This window comes from Cynocephalus volans, chromosome 13, assembly GCF_027409185.1.
Source record: "Cynocephalus volans isolate mCynVol1 chromosome 13, mCynVol1.pri, whole genome shotgun sequence".
Classification (NCBI taxonomy): Eukaryota; Metazoa; Chordata; class Mammalia; order Dermoptera; family Cynocephalidae; genus Cynocephalus; species Cynocephalus volans.
In genome coordinates, this window is record NC_084472.1 from 28,211,141 (window position 1) to 28,235,820 (window position 24,680).

At 40.1% G+C, this 24,680-nt stretch overlaps 1 protein-coding gene across 3 annotated transcripts in view; it reads left to right on the forward strand.

The window, feature by feature from the left end:
• The first annotated feature begins 6,414 nt into the window (after positions 1–6,414).
• RNF138 (ring finger protein 138) overlaps positions 6,415–24,680 on the forward strand; it is a 51,192-nt gene continuing 32,926 nt past the window's right edge. For all 3 annotated transcript variants that reach the window (XM_063077321.1, XM_063077322.1, XM_063077323.1), the window contains exon 1: positions 6,415–6,594. In XM_063077321.1, coding sequence (XP_062933391.1) covers positions 6,485–6,594 — 110 coding nt within the window. In that variant the 5' untranslated portion in view covers positions 6,415–6,484. The remainder of the gene's footprint in view (positions 6,595–24,680) is intronic.

A 24,680-nucleotide genomic window follows, 5' to 3' on the forward strand; every position in this document is an offset into this window, starting at 1 on the left:
TGGCTGAATATAGGGAGAAGTCAGTTGGCAAGGGAAACTGGGAAACCTTTTATAAGGGTAAGCTCTAGCAACACAGAGCAGAATAGGTGAAGGGTGGGGAAAAGGATCTGAATGTCAACAAGCAAATACCTAGCTCAGGGCTAACCATTTAGTTCAGCTGGTTATAACACAGTCTTGTAACACTAAGGTCAAGGGCTCGGGTCCCAGGAATGGCCCGCAACCCCCCACCCCCAAATACCTAGCTCAGATATTTTCAGCTACAAATAACAAAAGAACCAATTGAGAATGGCTTAATCTAGATGGGGTTTAATACCTTGCTTAAAAAACAGGAGGCAGGGCGGTGTCAGAGTTGATTAGATTGACTCAACTACATCAAGCAACTACTGTACATTCTTTCCATCAGCACATTTGCTTATTTTTTTTTTTTTTTTTTGTCTTTTTCGTGACCGGCACTCAGTCAGTGAGTGCACCGGCCATTCCTATATAGGATCCGAACCCGCGGCGGGAGCGTCGCCGCGCTGCTAGCGCAGCACGCTACCGAGTGCGCCACCGGCTCGGCCCAGCACATTTGCTTATTCTTTGGCCTGTTCTTTTCACGGTTTCATGATGCTTGCAGCAGTTCCAGGCAGCACATGTAGACACAGAAACATCTAGACATGGGCAGGGGCATCTAGACATTATTCCCATTTGTCTGTTTTTTGATCGCCCAAGAAAATCACTTGCCAAAACCCCTCAGAATAATTCCACTCGTATTCCCTCAGTCGTAATTGTGTCACATGCCTGTGTCAAAATGACTGGCAAGAAGAAAGGGCCCATCCAGATTGGCTCACATTAATCATGATTTTGCCCCTTGTCAAAAGACAAAATTACAATAAATGAAGTTTAAAGATCTTAATTGGCTTTTATTTGCGATTCTAGGATTGGGCAACGTCTCAATCTATAAAACAGAACAAGTGATCCGATGAGCTGAGCAGAGGAGCTTAGCTTTATAGAGACAAAAGGGCTGAGGAAAGCAGAAAACAGAAAATAAAAAGTGAATTGGTTGTTTCAAAGTTACTTTCCTTGTAAAGGTTAAAGCAAAGGGGACTTCTTTATCATGCCAGTGAAAACTGGCTTGTTTGGTGATTTGGCTATTATCTCTCACTCTCTTGATATCTTGGAAGTTCAGATAAGCAACTTGATTTCAGCTTAGTGACATAGAACTTTAGTATGAGTAACTCCACTTTGGTTTGATCTGTTGGGCATAGTACTGCAGGTGCTCAGTCCAAATCAATGGCCCTCCTACAAGCTTTATATAACACCCTTGAACTGAAAATAAGTGTAGCCTCCTGAAGCATATGGCTGGCAAAAAGAGAAGATACCTGAACAAAAATCATGATTTGTTAGAGTGGGGGATGGGAGTGGGGTTTTTGAATGCTTATTGATGGAAAGACGGTGTCTGTTTCAGTTTCTCTTTCACATTCCTATTCACTTGACTTCCTTTCTATTCAGCCTGAGGCATCCATCTGCCTGTGTGCGTGTGTTGGGGTGAGCTGGAGAAAGGAAGAAATTAGGATTAACAGGAATAAATATTGTTCATTAGAAAAAAATTCCCAAGATTTGCTTAAACAATTACACCTTCATTGATGATGCACATTGGAGTAATATTGAAAATACTTAACAACAGGAACTAAATTGGTACTGATCATTCAGGATGGACTATTGACCAGTCAGAATGGACGAGGCTGAAAAGGACTAGTAGAGCTGTACTGGTGCAAACCAGCTTAATGTCTACACTGAACATGGTACCAATTTGAAAAGGTACCAAATGGTAGACAGTGAAACCTGAGCCTCCCTCCCATTCCATCCTCCAGCTTCCCAGTTCACTTCTTCAAAGGCAATCACTTTTATCAGCAAAACTGGCTTTTGAGGCTCTGTAGTAATACAAAGCCAGGCTTTGTCAAGAAAGAAATTCATTTTCTACATTCTTTTATTTCCCCTTTTAGTGTATTAATTACTTGGCCTACTGGACTTGACTGAAGAGTTTTGCATATGGGAGCACCCAATCAGCGGTAAGTTGCAAGGGTAAAAGTCTAAGGGATTGTGAGAGAAGAGAGTGTAGGGGCTTTATTCTGTAGGGGAATGGTCTGTTAGAGAGGCTGAAGTGAAACAGAGTAAGGCTAGGCCTGTGAACCAAACTGACTCCATTTTCCCTGCAGAGGACACTTTATTACTTTTCCACACTTCAGTCATGAGACCCCTCACGGCAAATAATTACCCCATGGGCTGCCCTGACAAAATAGACTGAGATAAGAAAGGAAACAGCTATTTACCGAGTTGCAAGGCTTGTTTACTGTAATTGTAAAAAGTTACAGATTAACGTTAAGACCTCTTTAGGAATTCCCAGCTGCCACAAAGCATCAAGGTGACTGCTACAATGACCCTCCTGGGGTGACAATGATGAACACCACTGCCTACTGAGCATGCACCCATGGCGCAACCAGGAAGAACACAATGGACCACCTCCAGTGATGCTGGCCTATACCCCTTAACTCCTTTCCCTATAAAAGACTCTAAAAAGCTCCCCTGGGGGGCTAGCTTTACTGTCACTACCCCCCTTGTGCATAAGTCTATCTCCTCTTTTAATAAAGTGTTGCTTGCTTTACTATTGGGTACATTGTTCATTTCTATGACTTTGGAATCTGAGAGCCTAATTTAATCATTGGCAAAAAATTGGAAAGCTTTGGGCACCAGAGAGGACTCTACAAGGAAGCAAGTGGCCACTGGCACTATTTTGCTCCCATGTCTCTGCTGCTGGTAGTTCTCTCCTAGAGTCTCTGGTCTAACTTCTGACAAGGCAATGCTTTACTCTCTTTACCTTTCTCTGATTTTCTGAGCCCTCTTCTGTTTGGTTGGATTATATCCACGTCTGTATAGGTACACCCTGGAAGGCTCCTGGCTATGCTTTGTTTTTCTGATTTAAATTTAGTCGATATTTTTCTTCTTTATGCTGGAAACAGTAGGGAGAACTGCTTTTATCAATTACTGTTAATGGAATGGGTTGGACCCGCCGATTAGGACTAGGCTAAACTGGATCCCACTGCTCCTCTTTTCTGTTTGTTTGCTTGGTTAGACATTTAGTTGAGTACCGGTAATCTGAATAAACCTTCCAATCCTTGCATCAACTTTTGGACTTTCAGGTCATTTATTTTAATACGAAAGGGCAAGCCGAGCCTGGCCTGTCGAGCCTGGCCTGTCAGTAACAGAAGGGCGTGCTAAAGGCAGGAAAATTGGAAGCACATGGCCTAAGAGGCTGTTCAGAACTAATCTAGGGGTCAGTTTGTCACGTAAATTCAGTGACTTGAGTGCTTAAGCAGAATGAGTCTCCCTCCAAAAGTGACTGTGGGAGGGCCCAAAGGCATGTCATGAACAGTAGCTGTATGGTGAACCAGAGGATCTGCTAAAGGACCTCCCATGTTGAGGGTCAAGGAACTGGAAGATGATTATAGCAGAGATTCAGAGGGTTCTACAGGGCTGGTGAGGCTGAATCAAGCAGGACATTCCACAGGGCTTTGACCCAGCTGAGATAGGTCAGAGCAGTCTTTAGCAGCAGTTTCTACCAAGAGAATACCCAGGACTCATTGCATCTCAAAGAGCAGCCAACATTAGCCTTCCTACAAAAAAGTCCCACAAGAATCCAAAACAGAATGTGCAGATTTCAGGACCCAGATTCCCCAATAATGCCTCAGGTTCATGTTAGCTACTTCTCATCCTACCTTCTTTCCTCCCAGATGCCATTTTGAGGGAAGTAGGCGGAGAGAGATTGTTTTAACCTAAACTTTGGGAAACGTTTAACTGACTGCAGCAGACTGAGTTTATCAAATTGGTCTAACATTCACGGTTTTTGTTTCTACTGTCCAGAATCTGAGGACATTTTATTTACATAGCTGAATATATTTTGAGGAAATCTGTGACATTCCCATAAAAATATAAAGTTGTTTTTCATATGAAATGTTGGAAAGATGAAGATTATGTCATTAGGTAATTATAATTTATTTTTTAAAGCTTACCTCTCAGAGGGTAACCACATTTTACTTATACCCAAATTTTTGATGGATTTCCACATATTGCCAAATATATGCTTACATGTACACCAAATGAGTTTTTAGAATATATGAGGGAGTAATACAAATATGTTTGGATAGTTCCTGTTACAGCGAAAGAACGAGGCAAATAAAATTAAGGTCACAAAATTAATGTAATGGTTAGGGGTTCCCAATGAATAATGGGATATACTGTATTATACAGGAAATACACCTTACTTTCTAAAATGGTTAGAATGAATGAATGTGTGGAAATATACTATCAAAAAGGTGAAATTTGGAATCCAAGAACTATTTTATAAGTGAATTTTAAAAGCACCTGGATTACTATCAGCTGCCCTTTCCATCATGTGCTCTTCCTCCTGCTATGAAATCTGAAGCTAATATTAGCTTTCCTGCTGTTTCCCCTGTCTTTGCTGCTAAGGAGGAAAAGGAACATAAATACAATATGTTGTAGTTTGGTAGAGAGAATTAGTTATTCATTGGACAAATAATTGAGTTAATATTCTAGGAATCATTGTTGCGCATTAAGACCACGTTGTGCATTAAAACCCATTTCCTCCATAAAGTTTCCTCTGTGACCATTCAATTCCAATCATTTCATTTCCTATCCTCATTTTATAGCAACTATCAGTGCAAAATTTAATACTTTGGCGAACAGCATTTTTTGTTCTCATTTTGATAAGATACCTAAAAATGTAAACTATTTGAGAGCAAAGGTAATGACATCTGCATAACACCTAACAGGATGCCAAGAACATAGACAATAAGAGAACTGAATTAACTAGTCTCTTAAATGGTTTCTATTTATGATTCATTTAGACCTTGGTGGAGTGCTTTAATAAACAAAAGATAGTAATGAAACCTTTTTTTTCTGAAGCTAATCGAAGATGGTCTATGATATTTCAGATTTTCCTTAGCTCTTCAACATCGTTGTGATCCCATTTTACAGACTTAATTGTGTGGACATATCTAGCAATTAAGGGCCTATTTTAAAAAATAAATTTAAATTCATGAATAACTTTGGTGAAATGCCTAGGTCCATTCTTCCACCTCATTTACCTTCAAAGCTACCAAAACCAAACCCAAAACAAAAACAAAAAAACCCAAGGTGTGGGTCGAAGGCTGCATCTGCGACTATGACTACTCAGCCTATTTAGGCCACATTGTGTTAAAGGGGGAAGCTGAAAATGTCAAAGGAGCTTATTTTTAATCTCCCTCTACGCAAAAGGATTAAAATCCCATTAACGAATATTACTTGTTTCACAGCACATCTTAAGATCAAAACATTCTGACAAAGGCAAATAGTAAAGACCAAATCTTTAACATTAGGGAATATTTTTTGAGGAAAAATTCCTGAAAACCCAACATATTTGACAGGAGTGGTGAGAAATGGAGTCCTCGCTGTAGGGAGCCTGGGGGGTGGGGGCGACAGGTACCTGAATGTGGGCACCCAGCTGTTGACGTCACAACCTGCTGAAGGCGCCACGCGCCGGTTGCTATGGAAGCCGCCCTCCACCCCGCCCCCGCCTCTCTCAGTTCCTCGGCCAGGTGCCCGCCGCCCTCCCGTGTTGTGACCGGCCGGGCAGGCTGCAGGCAGCGCGATGCCACGGGAGAGCTGCTGGCGGGGACAGTGGGATCCCGGTGCACCATAAGCCTAGTGCCCGGCCCGGTCCTAGGCCGATGAGCAGTGCGGACGTCGCCCTCCATTTGCCCCCGGGCCTCGGCTGCGAAGGCAGCAGCGGCTGAATAAGAAGCCCGAGAACGGCGCAGGGTCACTTCTCTACCAAAGAGCGACTGGAGAAGCGGCTCCATCCACAGCGCGGTTCTGGGACTCCCAGGAGAGGTTACACCTGCGGAGGAGTGGAGGGGCGGGGGCGCCAGGAAGAGGAGTTGGGAGGAGCGGGTCGGGAGGAAGAGGAGGAGCGAAGGAAAAAGGTGGGTTGCAGCGGGCGAGTAGAAAGGGTAGGGAAGGGAGCCGCCTACGCAGGCGAGGGGCTGGGGGTAGGGGTGGGGAGGAGCCGAAAAGCCGGGAAAAGGGAGGCCGCGGGCAGAGGCCGGCTGGGGGCGGAGCCAGCCCGGCCGAGGAGGCCAGTACAGTGGCTTCCTGTACAAGGGGGCGGGGCAGTTGCCGGCGAGAGGGGCGGGCCTTGGGCATGCTCCCAGCGGGGCTGAAAGCGAGCGGGCGGGAAGACTGTCCGAGGGCCGCCTCTTGCTCGGCGCGTGAGGCTGTTCCGCCTCTGCGCTCTGCCCCGCCCCCTTGGGGCCCCGCCCCCTGCCTGGCGCGAGCAGTTTTCTGACGCGGTTCCCCTCCCCCTCCGGGTTCGCGCAGGGAGTCGGGCCCGGGCCGCTACCGTCACCTCGGCCGCCGCCGCCATCGCCTTGTTCCCCCTCCCCCAGCCATGGCTGAGGAGCTCTCCGCGGCCACGTCCTACACTGAAGATGACTTCTACTGCCCTGTGTGTCAGGAGGTGCTTAAAACGCCTGTGCGAACCGCGGCCTGTCAGCACGTGTGAGTAGACGCCCCCTCCCCCGCGCGGCGCCGGGTGGTCGTCTAGGCCCCCACGTTCCTTCCCGGATCCCCGGCTGCGGCCTGGTGGGAGCCGAGCCCGTCGCGGCCTGCCCGGGTGCCGCTTGTTCCGGAGGTCCGTTCCCGGCCCCTCAGAGCCCCGGGCCGCCGTCCTCCCGAGGCTTGGGGCCCGCTCCCCGCGCGGCCCCTCAGCCCGAGCTCCCGGTCCCCGGGTTTCCCCGTTTTTCGCGCCCCTGGGGCAGTGGCCAGGCCCAGCCCTGTGGCGTGTTCAGGCCCCGGAGGCCCCTCTCGTGTCTGCCAGGCCCGGGAGGAATTGCGGGGAACTTGGAGCCTTTTTGTTTCCTAGCAACCCGAGTGAAGGCTGCGGTGTCGAGTGTCACAGTGGCCGAAGTGCCCGCGCGGCCCACTCCTGACTTGCCCTGTTTTAAAGTTTTTTCTTCTTTCAGAACCTTAGTCTATTCCTCCTCGACGTAAGGCCTCCCAGTTTAACTTACCTTTCGACTCTCTTTCCCAGACCATCCTCGAAAGTGGGTATTTCCTTTAGAATTAATTATATACTAGAATGGTCTGGAATGAATTTTTTTCTCTGATATGTTAGAACTGACAGGATTTCCGGGTATGGAGCTGATAGTTTCCCTTTGTTTTATCCTTCTGCTTATTACTTAGTTACTGCAAGGGTGGAGATAAGAAAGGAAGACTTATGTTAATGAGGGATGGATTGAAAATGAGTTACTAACTCTAGGGGTGAGGAAGAACACGAAGGTGAGGTGGCATTGTGCTGTTTTATTTGGTGTATCTATAGGAAGAAGTTCGATAATTTTTTAGACTGCTAGAATGAGCGTCCATAAGGGTTGGAAAGATCCCTTCTTGGAATGATATATAGCACTTCTGACAAACCTGGCTGATGACCAGAGCCCTTGGGGAACTTTTTAAGTAAACATACCAATTCCCAGGCTCCATTCCAAACTTACAAAAGAATTTCAGGCAGGTGGGGCCTGGAAATCTTTATTTAAAAAAATACACTCAGGCATGAAAGTTCTGCCTGCTTGCAAACAGCTGAAAATAATTGAACAAGTTTCTCAATATATTTCTTTCTCTTTCCAATTTTTTTTTTTGGAGGTAGGGTTTTATAATTTTGTAACGGATGGATTGAATATTGGGTTCTTAATCATAAATGTCACTACTACAGTTGTTTTTGATACCCACTCTTATTCTGTTCCCCAGTCTTGACTACACTGCCTACCTTATTATGATTCTGTGCTGGTTGTGTGAGCCAGGAGTATGTGGCTTTTCATGACCGAAATTATGCCAGTTATGTTTTGACTCTTTAAGGGAGAAGAATGACAGTCTGAAATTCCTTTATTATTTGGCGCGACAAATATAGATTGTTAGAAAAATATTTTCAGATGTCTAGAGCACAATATATAGTTTTTTGCCTTTAATTTATCAGTATTATCATAACTTGATGCTTTTTCTCCATATTTAAAAAAAATTAGGCTTTGTGCTGGCAGTGGGTGGAAAGGAGGGAGGGAGGGAAGACTAGGTGAGAGAAAGTTATAGTACCTGTTAACAGTAGAGTGTGTATATGTGGTAGGTCTTTTCCAGACAGAATAGTTTCAGTTATCCTTTGGGTCATTGACTTCATAGAACTCATTGTAATTTTTAGTTCCCCTCAGAATTCTATGCAATTTGCTCTAGTCCACTTCCCTTAGGACATTTTTAATCAGGGACTATAGTTTGGCCTGCCCTCAGGCTATGGAGTGGAGATGATTGTTTAATTCAGGACCTTTCTCAAATCAACTCGTTGTGGTTAGATGACTAGCCCTGCACCTCATCTTCCCCCACAGCTGCTTTATGGTTCTGGGTGACCAATGAATTAAAGAATAGGTAGAGGGAGAAAAAGTTTTATTTGGAAGGGGTGGTAATGGTGAAACAGGGTCTTGGTTGGCTGGAAGGAGTTTGGTGGGGAAATGGAGAGAATTGTTTTTTAAGTAATATAGTTTACAATGTCACTTTCTCTTTTTCACAAAGGACAGACCTGTGCCTTTAAACAGATTTATATTTAGCTATAAAATCTTTTTTTTTATTGAATCATAATTGATTATACATATTTGGGATTCAGTGTTGACATATGTTGATCAAATCAATATTACCAGTATGTATATTGTTACAAATTATACTTATTCTTTATGCCCCTTGTCCAATCTCTCCCCATCCCCTTCTCCCTCCCACCACTGATAACCCTAGATTTCTTCTCTCCCTCTAAAACAGTAATGGTTACTCTGTTGATTTGTTGCCTAGATGATCTGTCCAATGCCAAGAGGTGTGTTCAGGTCCCCCAATATTATCATAGAGCAGGTGCTTCTGTCACTCTGGAATGGGCTTTGTGGTCCTCTTCTTTTATTTGGACTCTGCTGGTGACTCTCCTTGTGTCAGTGCACTCAAGTGGCTGGTGGACCATCTGCATGGTGGTTGTGATGTCTAGCCACTTTCGCAGCTGTGGTTACTGTGGTGGGCCACCCACATGGAGGTGATGTTTTTGGCATGCTCCTTGGCGCTGGCAGTGTGCCTGGTTGTGGGTGGAGGGTCTGGTGTCAGCTCCATGCCCCAGGCCCCTGGGCAGGGCCCCAAGGCACTGGTGGTTTGCCTGGGCTGGAACTAGTTTTTTGTCCTTTGCTTACTTCTAAAACGGGGGAACTTCCTGTGGGAACCAGTACTTGAACTGCGTTGAGCTAAATTGCTGCTTTGCTGCTGTTTCTCTAGGGAAGGCTTTTTGTGCAGCTCAGAGTTTAATAGTTGACCTCATGAGTACTTCTGGCTCTCCAGGGACCAGGTGCACCTGGGTCGTGTAGAAACTCTGATCTGCACCTGAAACTTTTCATCAAACTGTATCCCATGCAATTCTGCATTCCCGACCAGTCTCCTCTGCGTAGTCCTGCACTGACTGGGGGGCGGATCGGCTGTCCTTGCTGTGTTTCAGCGTTCTCCTGGTGGGCCCATCTCCCCCACTGCCCGTGCTCCAAACACTTCCCATGGGATGGGCTCTGCGCCGGTTCCTTGTGATGACTCACCAGCCTCTGAATGGCTCCCCTTTTTCAGCTGTTTTGGCTCCTTGCTCTTGCTTGGGTCCACGGGAACCCTATTACTGGTCTTGCTGTCCTGGGAGCCACCAAGGCCCTCTTCTTCCCTGCCACCTCCAAGCAACTCCATCTGAAGGGCACAGCTGTGGCTTCTGCTGGCTCCTGCTCCATGCGCTCAGCAGTTCCAGCCTTAAAGTGGCCATGGCCCGAAACACTCCAAGCAGTTTTTTCTTTCTCTCATTGTGTTTCTACCCTTCATGAACTCCATAGGTCTCTCCTCCTCTTCCCTTGAGCTCCAGTGGCCCCATCTTGGCTGTTGTTACATTTTTATAGTTGTAAATTCATTGATTTGTGGGAGAGAGTGACGCTGGGGACCATCTATTCCGCTCTCTTGACCAGAACAAAAATCAGTTTTTGATTCATGGATAGAGAGATCAGGTAATATGGGCTTTGGGTCACTTTTGGTGCGTTAGAAAATTAAATCAAGTTTTTGGGGCTGGCCCGTGGCTCACTTGGGAGAGTGTGGTGCTGATAACACTAAGGCCAAGGGTTCGGATCCCTGTAGGCTGGTTAGCTCACTTGGGAGAGCATGGTGCTGACAACACCAAGTCAAGGGTTAAGATCCCCTTACCGGTCATCTTTTGAAATAAAAAACCAAAAAACAAAAGCAAGTTTTCACTGCCATTTCAATGACAGGAAAGGATTTGCCCACTGATTGTCCTGGACAGAGGACCAAGTTCATTATCATTGGAATAACTTTACCAAAATATAAATTTCTGTTTAATCCTCATTCATTCCTGCAAATAGCAATCATTGGAATGATTTCTGTTTACCAGGTGCAGGGAATACAAAGTGCTCTTTCCCTGGAAACTGTTAGAGACTGTTAATAGTTTAATGGAGAAGGACCTATAAATTAGTGTGATTGATATGGAAGAAATTTAGAAAGTTTTACGTGAGCATTGAGAGTAGTTATCTGAATCAGCCCGTGTGAGTATAGGGACAATTTCCTGGATGAAGTAATACTTTAGGTCAGAGTTTGTATTCAAGGTTTGTTGGGGAATACCCTAAATTAGGTTTACATCAGATGCAGAGGTCTACAGAGTTTGGCTGGAACCAAAGAGTGAGTGTAGTGGAGATGAAGCTTATTAGAGATATTGGCAGGAACTTACTGTGTAAGTTAATTTGAACGTTTTCCTGAAAACCATAAGGTCCTATTAAATAATTTTTAGCAGGGGAGTAAATGATTACATTTCAATGTTAGTAAGTTGACTTTAGTAGCAGGATTCAGCTTGGTAGTGGTGAGACTAGTGAAGAGGTCATTCACTGATGTGCCAGGGAGAAGAATGATTAGAACCTGAACTAAGGTAATGATAGTGGGAGTGGAGAGAAGAACTCCTGATATTTTAAGGACATTGTGTAAGGTTTGATGACCCTGTGTCCAGTATTAAAATGTGTATGTGTAGATCTGGAATACTTCATGGAACTGAAGCTGTGAGTGTGGATGTGATCAGAGGAAGTTATGTAAATTGAAAGACAGAAGAGGGCCTAGATAAAGTGTTCAAGAATACATAACATAGTTAAATATTGAGTGGGGAAAAGTGCAGCCTGAGAAGGAATGGACAGTAGAAGAGGAAGAAAACCAGGATAGAGTGTGACAGTGGAAACAGAGCAGGACAAAAATCATTTGCTAGTAACTGTTAAGGAAACAGCATCAGATGCCTTAGAGTGGTCAGATGTAATATTTTTAAAAACATGTAAAGATAAATAAAGAATATTAAAGTTGAGCAGGTATTCAAAGTGAGGTTTCAGAAGAAAGTATAGACTGGTTCAGTAGTGAGGTATTTCTCTTTCTTGGTGTTTTCCTCTGTAATCTTCAAGAGCTTTTTGAATCTCTGTTCTTCCCTGTTTTGGCCAGTCAAGGAAATAACTCTTGTACACTGTTAGAAGTAACCTCTTATTGCAGTGAAAAATTACATGTAATAACAAGTTTGATTCCTTGCTAAACTCTTAAGTTTTTTTTTTTTTTTGTCTTTTTCGTGACCGGTACTCAGCCAGTGAGTGCACCGGCCAGTCCTATATAGGATCCGAACCCGCGGCGGGAGCGTCGCTGCGCTCCCAGTGCCGCACTCTCCGGAGTGCGCCACGGGCTCGGCCCTAAACCCTTAAGATGGATATGTAATCTGTATTTGATTTTGGGCATCTTCGTAAGGAGGTATCTTTTAAAATGAGCTATATAAATCAGCATGTACTTCTTATTAGGCACAAATTTGCATCATTCCCTATTTGACCTGCTTGTGTTATCCAGTCCCTGAATTTTCAGTTTATATTTCTTATAATTTTAACAGCTGTATTGGTATCTTGTTCCTTGAGCAGCTGTGCTCTAAATATACACCTTAAAAATTTCCACTTTCCTACAGACATGCTTGATATAATTCTGAGAACCAGGCTTACATGGGTTCTTGCTTATTTAATAAATTGTTGCTCTATATAATCTTTACTCTTAAGGTTTTTAAGATGTTATCCATATCTTTGTGATACATAGTTATTTGTACAATGGCATAATTTTTAAGGAAATCTATGCTATTTAATTATGTAGCAGAAAATCAACTTAATTTTTAAAATTTTTAAAAATTTTTATTGAATCATGATTGATTATACATGTTTTTGGGATTCAGTGTTGACATATATTGATCAGATCAATATTACTAGTATGTACATTGTTACAAATTGTACTTATTCTTTATGCTCCTTGTCCAATCTCTCCCTATCCCCCTCTTTCTCCTCACTCCCAGCACTAATAACGCTAGATTTCTTTTCTTCCTCTGAAAGAGTAATTGTTACTCTGTTGAAAATCAACTTAATTTTAAGTCCTGGAGACTAATTAAAAAGCTCTGATTTTTTTCCAAAGTTTAAGTTATTTTGGGGAATAATTTTGGTTTTTAGACTAGGAAGATAAAGCGTGCCAGATATTTAATTATTTAATTTATTTATACTAAAGTCAGGAGCATGGTGGGAATGTTGTTTTTCGCCTGTTGGGAGAATGAATAAGAACAGAAATTCATCTGGCAACTGCTAGTTTAAAGTTGAGAGAAATTTGTAGACAGCCTTTGAAGTTGTATCAGGGTAATGCATTATCCTAAAGATGTAGGCTCCTTTTATACATTAGAGTAGTTTTAGTAATTTTTGGTTTGCACCCTTTTTCTTCTCCTTTCTACTTTGTTTTGAAATAAGCTGTCTAGCAAATTCATCTACTCCAGCCCAAAGAGAGATGAGGATAAGCAGTTTTATATCTGAAGAAACATGCGTGGTGGTACAGAGGAAGGAACAGTAAAATTGGAAATAAAAGACTTGAATAACTTATATACCTCTTATAACAGTTTATAATCATAACATTTTTGGATTTAGCTGATTTGACTGTTAGTCTCACTGGTTAGAGTGTAAGCTTTATAAAGGCAGTAACTCAGATCTACTTTTATATGCATTTGATATTTACTGAGTGAAGGAATGAATGAGTTTGTGTTGGGAGACCACAGCTTACTACAGTAGTTACATCACTCGGTCAAGTCACTTAGCCCCATTCAGCCTCTTTTTTTTGTATTTAAAACAGGGGTAGAAACACATCACCTATTTCACAGGGTTGTTGCAAGGACCAAATGAGGTAATGTTTATGCATAATAATCTTGTATTTGTGTTTTACAGTTTTCAAAACATGTAAATATGTAAAACTATTGTTTAGTCACTATAGCATCTAACAAAAAAATTAGGTTATTATTATAAATAGAAAGGAATCTATTTTGAGTTGTTTGGTCTCAATATTTAATGCCAAAGGAATTATTGTGAATGGAGAATTGAGTCATATATATGATTACAAATTTTAAAGATATAAAAGGAAAAATATGGCCATCCACATAGTCACTGTTACCTTAAACTTCCAGAGATATGTGTATAAACAAAGTTGTCAATATATTATTTTCCAGTTTTTCACACAAAGGACAACATTCTGTATGCATTCTTTTGTACCTTGCTATTTTCATAGGCAGTACTATCTTGGAGATCATTCTACATCAGTATATAAAGGGCTTCCCTTTTTTTTTTTTTTTTATGAGAGTATGGTATTTATTCATGCAACCAACATTGAGTGTCCATTGTGTGTCAATATTATTGCAGATACTAGAGGTATAGCAGGCAAGAAACCAGCTAAGTGCTGGCCAGTTAGCTCAGTTGGGTAGAGCGTGGTGTTATAACACCAAGGTCAAGGGTTGGGATCCCTGTACTGGCCAGCTGCAAAAAAAGAAAGAAAAAATGAATAAATAAAAATCCTGACCTCATGGAGCACATTTAGTGTTCTAATATTCCATTGCTTGATGTATTTATTGATCCAATCTCATGTTAATGAACATTTAGGTTGTTTCTAATCTTTTGCTGTTAACACAAATAAAGTTGTATGTATATCGTTTCACACGTGAGAGTTTTTCCTGTGAGATAAATTCTGACAAGTGGAATAGCTGGGTCAAAGGGTAAACAAGGGAATTTGTTGGCTATGTCACACAAGGGTGATTACAACTCTAGTGAAGTGTTTTGTACATGGAAAGTACTCGTGGTTTTGATTTGAGGAATGTGGATTATATCTTTCGGTTAAGGGATTTAATAGTGTTTGGATTAAATAAAGATAAATTTGCATTCATTGCTTTAACAAAGATTAGTGAATCCCTCTTGAGTGTTTGGCGCTGTGTTATAGTGCTGGGGATACTGTGGTGAGCAAATAGATATGATCCCTGCCCTCTTTGAAGCTGGGTATTGGTGAGATATATTTTTAATTTAAATAAACACTCAGAAAAACATGTAATTACAAATTCTTAGATTCCGAGAGAGAGAATATAAGAGGAGGACCAGATCTAGTGTGATTTGGTGGGTAGTCAAAGACAATTTCTTGAGAAAGGGATGTTGTTGCTGAGATGTAAGTGTTGTGTAGGTATTGATTTGTGGAGGATTATGTTTGTGTCTAGAACATTCTGAGGAGAGGGAACATTCTGGACAAAGACCCTGAGGTAGGAGGGAACATGTAGGGCCTTGCATTATAATGACAAAAGTATCTTGTAGGCTTCAACATCTTAGAGGTTCTTAACTTTTTATTTTTTTTAAGACTTAGTTTCCTCACCTGTAAAATAAAGGGACTTTAAAATTTTTTTTTATTTTTAAGAATTCAAGGTAATGAATGTAAAATTTCTAGAATTCTGCATAGCACATATTAAGTACTCAATAAATGGTAACTTATTTTTATAAATGTCATGTTGTTTTCCCCAAAATTGAGCTAACCTATGCCGTTAGTACTATAAAAGTGTCTGTATTCCATTATCTTTGCCAACTTTGTTATACAGTTCATAATGGTGTCTAGAACTTCAAAATCTATTTTTTGTGTGTGTGTGTCTTTTTCGTGACCGGCAGTCAGCCAGTGAGTGCACCGGCCATTCCTATATGGGATCCAAACCCGCGGCGGGAGCGTCGCTGCGCTCCCAGCGCCGCACTCTCCCGAGTGTGCCACGGGGTCGGCCCCAAAATCTATTTTAATTGCTGCTACCAAGGCTGTGTGCATTTTTTCATTAAATTTTTGTATAATAATTTATTTTATCATTCACAGAATATGCTCTGTGATCATTTATGATCATTTCTGTGGCTATGTTTTAATGATTATCCCTGATAATTTATTATTTTAACTTATTTTATATTTTTTTCCCATTCAGCTACTCCCTTTTGTTCAAATTTGTGTTATTTCATTCTCCTTATTTATCTAGATAAAATAATGCTATTCAATTTTTTTCTATTTGTTCAATGTTTTAAAAAATTGTCGATTTAAAAATTTTTTTCTTTTATCAATATACAATGTAGTTGATTTTTGAGTCCCTTTACCGATCCTCCCCCCCCCCCATCAACTTCACATCTGTTGTTGTGTCTTCTAAAAATTGTCCATTTTTGACTCACTTGGAATTTGCTCATATACGATATATGCATTTGAATCTTAATTTGCTGTTCTTATTCTTCGAGGGGAATATTTTCCCATTGTTTTATTTATTTTTCCCATTTTTTTTCCTTTTCTTTTTTTAAAAGATGACCGGTAAAGGGATTTTAACCCTTGACTTGGTGTTAGCACCACACTCCCCCAAGTGAGCAAACTGGCCATCCCTATATAGGAATCCAAACCCTTGGCCTTGGTGTTACCAGCACCACACTTTCCAAAGTGAGCCATGGGCCGGCCCCATTATTTCTGCCATTGTTTTAAACATCTTTTTAGTATATTTGAATTCTTAAAAAAAAATTGATTCTTTTGGGGATTCTTAAATTTCATTTATTAATATTGCTGTTTTAGCACAATATACTACTTGTTTTGGGGAGTGTAGCATGTACACACAAACCTAAATATTTGCCTGCGTACACGGAAGTCCCATCAGGGTAGGGATTTTTGTCATTTTTGTTCCCTCTTGTATACTTAGTGTCTGTTATGGTAGTAAGTACTTAATGCATATTTATCAGCCGAATGTGCATTGCGATATATGGACATATAATTTTTGCTTTTTTTATATAACCTTTTCAAAAAATTGAACATTTTATTTTGAGATCATTGTAGATTTACATGCAGTTGTAAGAAATAATACAGAGATTCTATGTACTCTGACAGAGTTTTCCCTGATGGTAACATCTTGTAAATATCACAACCAGGATATCTACATTGGTAAACATAAAGAACATTTTGGTCCATCTGGTTAGATCAGTTGTTTAGAGTGAGGTGTTATATAACACCAGAGTCAAGGGTTCGGATCCCCCTACTGGCAAAAAAAAAGAACATTTCCATCACTACAAAGATCCTGTACATTGCTCTTTTATAGCACCCCCACCAACTTCCCACCTCTACCCCCACCTCCTCCTTTTACCCTTGGCAAGCATTAATATTCTCATATTCTCTATTTCTGTAATTTTGTCATTTCAAAAATCTTATATATTGTACAACTCTAAATATAATAAAAACCATTTATTTGTACACTTTAATTGGGTGAATTATGTGGTATGTGAATTATATTTCAATAGAGCTGTTACAAAAAAATGTTATGTAATGTTAATTATGTTAGTGTTAATATGATAAATGGAATTAAACTATATGTAACCTTGGGATTTCTATTTCATTCAGCATAATTCTCTAGAAATTCAGGTTGGTTGTTATGTGTATCATTAGTTTGTACCTTTTATTGCTGAGTAGTATTACATGGTATGGATGTACCACAGTTTAACCATTCACCCATTGAAGGACATCTGGAATAGCCAGTTTTTGACCATTGCAAATAGAGTTTGCTGTTAACATTCATGTACAAGTTTTTGTGTGAACATTAAGCCTTTGTTTCTCTGGGATAAATGTCCAAGAGTACAATTGTTGAGTTACGTGATAGCTGCATTTTTAGGTTTTAAAGAAAATGCCATTGTTTTCCACAGTGTCTGTGTACCATCTTACTTTCCCACCAGCTGTGTGGGAGTGATATAGTTTCTCAGCATCCTCACCAGCATTTCCTGGTGTTAATTAAAAATTTTAGCCATTCTTATAGGTATGTAGTGATATCTCATTGTACTTTTAATTTGTTTCCCTGTGGCGAATGATGTTACATAAATGTCTCTTTGTGTCTCTTGTCCATGTTTTAATTGGATTGTTTCATTGTTTTAAACTGTCGAGCTTTGAGCCTTCTTTACGTATTCTAGATATAAATCCTTTGTCAGCTATGTGATTTACAAATATTTTTTCCCAGTCTGAGGTTTGTCTTTTCATCTTTTTTTTTTGGTGTTTGGCTGGTACAGAGATAGGAACCTTTGACCTTGGTATTATCAGCACCATGCCCTCCCAAGTAAGCTAACCTGCCAGCTCTGTCTTTTCATCTTTTTTAACAGAGTATTTTGCATAGCAAAAATACTTAGTTTTTTTTTTTTTCCTTAATTTTATTTTATCGATATACAATGTGGTTGATTATTGTGGCCCATTACCGATACCTCCCTCCCTTCTCCCTCTCCCCCCCCCCTCCCGACAATGTCCTTTCTGTTTGCTTGTCGTATCAACTTCAAAGAATTGTAGTTGTTATGTCTTCTCCCCCCCCCCCGGTTTTGTGTGTGTGTGTGTGTGTGTGTGTGTGTGTGTGAATTTATATATTAATTTTTAGCTTCCACCAATAAGTGAGAACATGTGGTATTTCTCTTTCTGTGCCTGACTTGTTTCACTTAATATAATTCTCTCGAGGTCCATCCATGTTGTTGCAAATGGCAGTATTTCATTCGTTTTTATAGCTGAGTAGTATTCCATTGGGTAGATATACCACATTTTCTGTATCCACTCATCCGATGATGGACATATGGGCTGGTTCCAACTCTTGGCTATTGTAAAGAGTGCTGCGATGAACATTGGGGAACAGGTATACCTTCGACTTGATGATTTCCATTCCTCTGGGTATATTCCCAGCAGTGGGATAGCTGGGTCATATGGCAGATCTATCTGCAATTGCTTGAGGAACCTCCATACCATTTTCCATAGAGGCTGCACCATTTTGCAGTCCCACCAACAATGTATGAGAGTTCCTTTATCTCTGCAACCTCGCCAGCATTTATCGTTCAGAGTCTTTTGGGTTTTAGCCATCCTAACTGGGGTGAGATGGTATCTCAGTGTAGTTTTGATTTGCATTTCCCGGATGCTGAGGGATGTTGAGCATTTTTTCATATGTCTGTTGGCCATTTGTATATCTTCCTTAGAGAAATGCCTACTTAGCTCTTTTGCCCATTTTTGAATTGGGTTGCTTGTTTTTTTGTTGTAAAGTTGTTTGAGTTCCTTGTATATTCTGGATATTAATCCTTGGTCAGATGTATATTTTGCAAATATTTTCTCCCACTCTGTTGGTTGTCTTTTAACTCTGTTAATTGTTTCTTTTGCTGTGCAGAACTCTTTAGTTTGATATAATCCCATTTGTTTATTTTTCCTTTGGTTGCCCGTGCTTTTGGGGTCGTATTCATGAAGTCTGTGTCCAGTCCTATTTCCTGAAGTGTTTCTCCTATGTTTTCTTTAAGAAGTTTTATTGTTTCAGGGTGTATATTTAATTCTTTAATCCATTTTGAGTTGACTTTAGTGTATGGTGAAAGGTGTGGGTCTAGTTTCATTCTCCTGCATATTGATATCCAGTTCTCCCAGCACCATTTGCTAAAGAGGCAGTCTCTTCCCCAGTGTATAGGCTTGGTGCCTTTGTCAAAGATCAGATGGCTGTAGGTGTGTGGATTGATTTCTGGATTCTCTATTCTATTCCATTGATCAGTGTGTCTGTCTTTATGCCAGTATCATACTGTTTTGGTTACTATAGCTTTGTAGTATAGTTTAAAGTCAGGTAGTGTTCTGCCTCAAGCTTTATATTTTTGGTCAGCGTTGCTTTGGCTATGCGTGGTCTTTTGTTATTCCATATAAATGTCTGGATAGTTCTTTCCATTTCTGAGAAAAATGACATTGGAATTTTGATGGGGATTGCATTGAATTTGTATATCACTTTGGGTAGTATGGACATTTTCACTATGTTGATTCTTCCAATCCAAGAGCATGGGATATCTTTCCATCTTCTTGTATCCTCTCTGATTTCTCTCAGCAGTGGTTTGTAGTTCTCATTATAGAGATTTTTCACCTTGGTTAACTCAATTCCTAAGTATTTTATTTTTTTGATGGCTATTGTAAATGGGCAGGCTTTCTTGATTTCTCTTTCTGCATGTTCACTATTGGAAAATAGAAATGCTACTAATTTTTGTGTGTTGATTTTGTATCCTGCTACTGTGCTGAAATCATTTATCAATTCCAGCAGTTTTTTTGGAGAGGTTTTAGGCTGTTCGATATATAGGATCATGTCATCTGCAAACAGGGACAGTTTGACTTCATCTTTTCCAATCTGGATGCCCTTTATTTCCTTCTCTTCTCTGATTGCTCTGGCTAGTACTTCCAACACTATGTTGAATAGGAGTGGTGAGAGTGGGCATCCTTGTCTAGTTCCTGTTCTTAAAGGAAAAGCTTTCAGCTTTTCCCCATTCAGGATGATATTGGCAGTGGGTTTGGCATATATGGCTTTAATTATGTTGAGATACTTTCCCTCTATACCTAACTTACAGAGGGTCTTTGTCATGAATGAGTGCTGAATTTTATCAAATGCTTTTTCAGCATCTGTAGAGATGATCATATGGTCTTTGTGTTTGAGTTTATTAATATGGTGTATCACATGTATTGATTTGCGTATGTTGAACCACCCTTGCATCCCTGGGATGAATCCCACTTGATCGTGGTGAATAATTTTACGTATGTGTTGCTGTATTCTGTTTGCTAGTATTTTAGTGAGGATTTTTGCATCTATATTCATCAGGATATCGGCCTGTAGTTTTCTTTTTTGGTTATATCTTTACCTGGTTTTGGTATCAGGATGATGTTTGCTTCATAGAAAGAGTTCGGGAGGTTTGCGTCCATTTCAGTCTTTTGGAATAGTTTGTAAAGAATCGGTGTCAATTCCTCTTTGAATGTTTGGTAAAATTCTGCTGTGAATCCATCTGGTCCTGGGCTTTTCTTTGTTGGGAGCCTTCTGATAACAGCTTCAATCTCCTTTATTGTTATTGGTCTGTTTAGATTTTCTGTGTCTTCATGGCTCAGTTTTGGGAGCTTGTGTGTGTCCAGAAATTTATCCATTTCCTCCAGATTTTCAAATTTGTTGGCGTATAGTTCTTTATAGTAGTCTCGAATGATTCCTTGTATTGCAGATGAGTCAGTTGTAATATCACCGTTTTCATTTCTAATTTTTGTTATTTGAATCTTCTCTCTTCTTTTTTTGTTAGCCATGCTAATGGTTTGTCAATTTTATTTATCTTTTCAAAAAACCAACTTTTTGATTCATTGATCTTTTGTATTGTTTTTTGGGTTTCAATTTCATTCAGTTCTGCTCTGATCTTAATGATTTCTTTCCGTCTGCTAACTTTAGGTTTGGATTGTTCCTGTTTTTCTAGTTCTTTAAGGTGAAGTGTTAGGTTGTTCACTTGCCATCTTTCCATTCTTCTAAGGTGAGCATTTAATACAATAAATTTCCCCCTTAATACTGCTTTTGCAGTATCCCACAGGTTTTGGTATGATGTATCATTATTTTCATTAGTTTCAATAAATTTTTTGATTTCCTGCTTGATTTCTTCTTGGACCCATATGTCATTAAGTAGAATGCTGTTTAATTTCCATGTGTTTGTATAGTTTCCAGAATTTCGTTTGTTATTGATTTCTAGTTTTAATCCATTATGGTCTGAGAAAGTGCATGGGATAATTCCAATTTTTTTGAATTTGTTGAGACTTGATTTGTGACCTAATATGTGATCTATCCTGGAGAATGATCCATGTGCTGGTGAGAAGAATGAATATTCTGAGGTTGTTGGATGGAATGTTCTGTAGATATCTGCCAAGCCCAATTGGTCTAGAGTCTTGTTTAGATCTTGTGTTCCTCTGCTGATTCTTTGCCTATATGATCTGTCCAATATTGACAGTGGGGTGTCCAGGTCCCCTGGTATTATGGTATTAGTGTCTATTTCCTTCTTTAGGTCTAATAGAGTTTGTTTTATAAATCTGGCTGCTCCAACATTGGGTGCATACATATTTATGATTGTTATGTCTTCTTGATGGATCAGTCCTTTTTTTTTTTTTTTTTTTTTTCCCTGCTGCTTGCCCAACTAGAAAGCTGTGCTTCTCTCTCTTTACATCAAATTCTGTCATTTTTTTTTAATGCACAGCAGATGAATTCATTCATTTATTTTTTTATTTTTATTTTTATTTATTTATTAATTTTATTTTGTCGATATACATTGTAGCTGATTATTGCTCCCCATCACCAAAACCTCCCTCCCTTCTCCCTCCCCCCCTCCCCCCCAACAATGTCCTTTCTGTTTGCTTGTCGTATCAACTTCAAATAATTGTGGTTGTTATATCTTCTCCCCCCCCCCCCCCCCGGTTTGTGTGTGTGTGTGTGTGTGTGTGTGTGTGTGTGTGTGAATTTATATATTAATTTTTAGCTCCCTCCAATAAGTGAGAACATGTGGTATTTCTCTTTCTGTGCCTGACTTGTTTCACTTAATATAATTCTCTCAAGGTCCATCCATGTTGTTGCAAATGGCAGTATTTCATTCGTTTTTATAGCTGAGTAGTATTCCATTGTGTAGATGTACCACATTTTCCGTATCCACTCATCTGATGATGGGCATTTGGGCTGGTTCCAACTCTTGGCTATTGTAAAGAGTGCTGCGATGAACATTGGGGAACAGGTATACCTTCGACTTGATGATTTCCATTCCTCTGGGTATATTCCCAACAGTGGGATGGCTGGGTCGTATGGTAGATCTATTTGCAATTGTTTAAGGAACCTCCATACTATTTTCCATAGAGGCTGCACCATTTTGCAGTCCCACCAACAATGTATGAGAGTTCCTTTTTCTCCGCAGCCTCGCTAGTATTTATCGTTCATAGTCTTTTGGATTTTAGCCATCCTAACTGGGGTTAGATGGTATCTCAATGTGGTTTTGATTTGCATTTCCCGGATGCTGAGTGATGTTGAGCATTTTTTCATATGTCTGTTGGCCATTTGGATATCTTCCTTAGAGAAATGCCTACTTAGCTCTTTTGCCCATTTTTTAATTGGGTTGCTTGTTTTCTTCTTGTAAAGTTGTTTGAGTTCCTTATATATTCTGGATATTAATCCTTTGTCAGATGTATATTTTGCAAATATTTTCTCCCACTCTGTTGGTTGTCTTTTAACTCTGTGAATTGTTTCTTTTGCTGTGCAGAAGCTTTTTAGTTTGATATAATCCCATTTGTTTATTTTTCCTTTGGTTGCCCGTGCTTTTGGGGTCGTATTCATGAAGTCTGTGCCCAGTCCTATTTCCTGAAGTGTTTCTCCTATGTTTTCTTTAAGAAGTTTTATTGTCTCAGGGTGTATATTTAAATCCTTAATCCATTTTAAGTTGATTTTAGTATACGGTGAGAGGTATGGATCTAGTTTCATTCTCCTGCATATCGATATCCAGTTATCCCAGCACCACTTGCTGAAGAGGCAGTCCCTTCCCCAGTGAATAGGCTTGGTGCCTTTGTCAAAGATCAGATGGCAGTAAGTGTGTGGGTTGATTTCTGGATTCTCTATTCTATTCCATTGGTCAGTGTGTCTGTTTTTATGCCAGTACCATACTGTTTTGGTTATTATAGCTTTGTAGTATAGCTTAAAGTCAGGTAGTGTTATGCCTCCAGCTTTATTTTTTTTGCTGAGCATTGCTTTGGCTATTTGTGGTCTTTTATTGTTCCATATAAATGTCTGAATAGTTTTTTCCATTTCTGAGAAAAATGTCTTTGAAATTTTGATGGGGATTGCATTGAATTTGTATATCACTTTGGGTAGTATGGACATTTTCACTATGTTGATTCTTCCAATCCAAGAGCATGGAATATCTTTCCATCTTCTTGTATCCTCTCTAATTTCTCTCAGCAGTGGTTTGTAGTTCTCATTATAGAGATTTTTCACCTCCTTGGTTAACTCAATTCCTAAGTATTTTATTTTTTTGGTGGCTATTGTAAATGGGCAGGCTTTCTTGATTTCTCCTTCTGCATGTTCACTATTGGAGAAAAGAAATGCTACTGATTTTTGTGTGTTGATTTTGTATCCTGCTACTGTGCTGAAATCATTTATCAATTCCAACAGTTTTTTTGCAGAGGTTTTAGGCTGTTCGATATATAGGATCATGTCATCTGCAAACAGGGACAGTTTGACTTCATCTTTTCCAATCTGGATGCCCTTTATTTCCTTCTCTTCTCTGATTGCTCTGGCTAGTACTTCCAACACTATGTTGAATAGGAGTGGTGAGAGTGGGCATCCTTGTCTAGTGCCTGTTCTTAAAGGAAAAGCTTTCAGCTTTTCCCCATTCAGGATGATATTGGCAGTGGGTTTGTCATATATGGCTTTAATTATGTTGAGATACTTTCCCTCTATACCTAACTTATAGAGGGTCTTTGTCATGAATGAGTGCTGAACTTTATCAAATGCTTTTTCAGCATCTATAGAGATGATCATATGGTCCTTGTGTTTGAGTTTATTAATATGGTGTATCACATTTATTGATTTGCGTATGTTGAACCACCCTTGCATCCCTGGGATGAATCCCACTTGATCGTGATGAATAATTTTTCGTATGTGTTGCTGTATTCTGTTTGCTAGTATTTTAGTGAGGATTTTTGCATCTATATTCATCAAGGATATCGGCCTGTAGTTTTCTTTTTTGGTTATATCTTTACCTGGTTTTGGTATCAGGATGCATGTTTGCTTCATAGAATGAGTTTGGGAGATTTGCGTCCGTTTCAATCTTTTGGAATAGTTTGTAAAGAATCGGTGTCAATTCCTGTTTGAATGTTTGGTAAAATTCTGCTGTGAATCCATCTGGTCCTGGGCTTTTCTTTGTTGGGAGCCTTCTGATAACAGCTTCAATCTCCTTTATTGTTATTGGTCTGTTCAAATTTTCTACGTCTTCACGGTTCAGTTTTGGGAGCTTGTGTGTGTCCAGAAATTTATCCATTTCCTCCAGATTTTCAAATTTGTTGGCGTATAGTTGTTTATAGTGGTCTCGAATGATTCCTTGTATTTCAGATGAATCAGTTGTAATATCGCCTTTTTCATTTCTAATTTTTGTTATTTGAGTCTTCTCTCTTCTTGTTTTTGTTAGCCATGCTAATGGTTTGTCAATTTTATTTATCTTTTCAAAAAACCAACTTTTCGATTCGTTGATCTTTTGAATTGTTTTTTGGTTTTCAATTTCATTCAGTTCTGCTCTGATCTTAATGATTTCTTTCCGTCTGCTAACTTTAGGATTGGATTGTTCTTGTTTTTCTAGTTCTTTAAGGTGAAGTGTTAGGTTGTTCACTTGCCATCTTTCCATTCT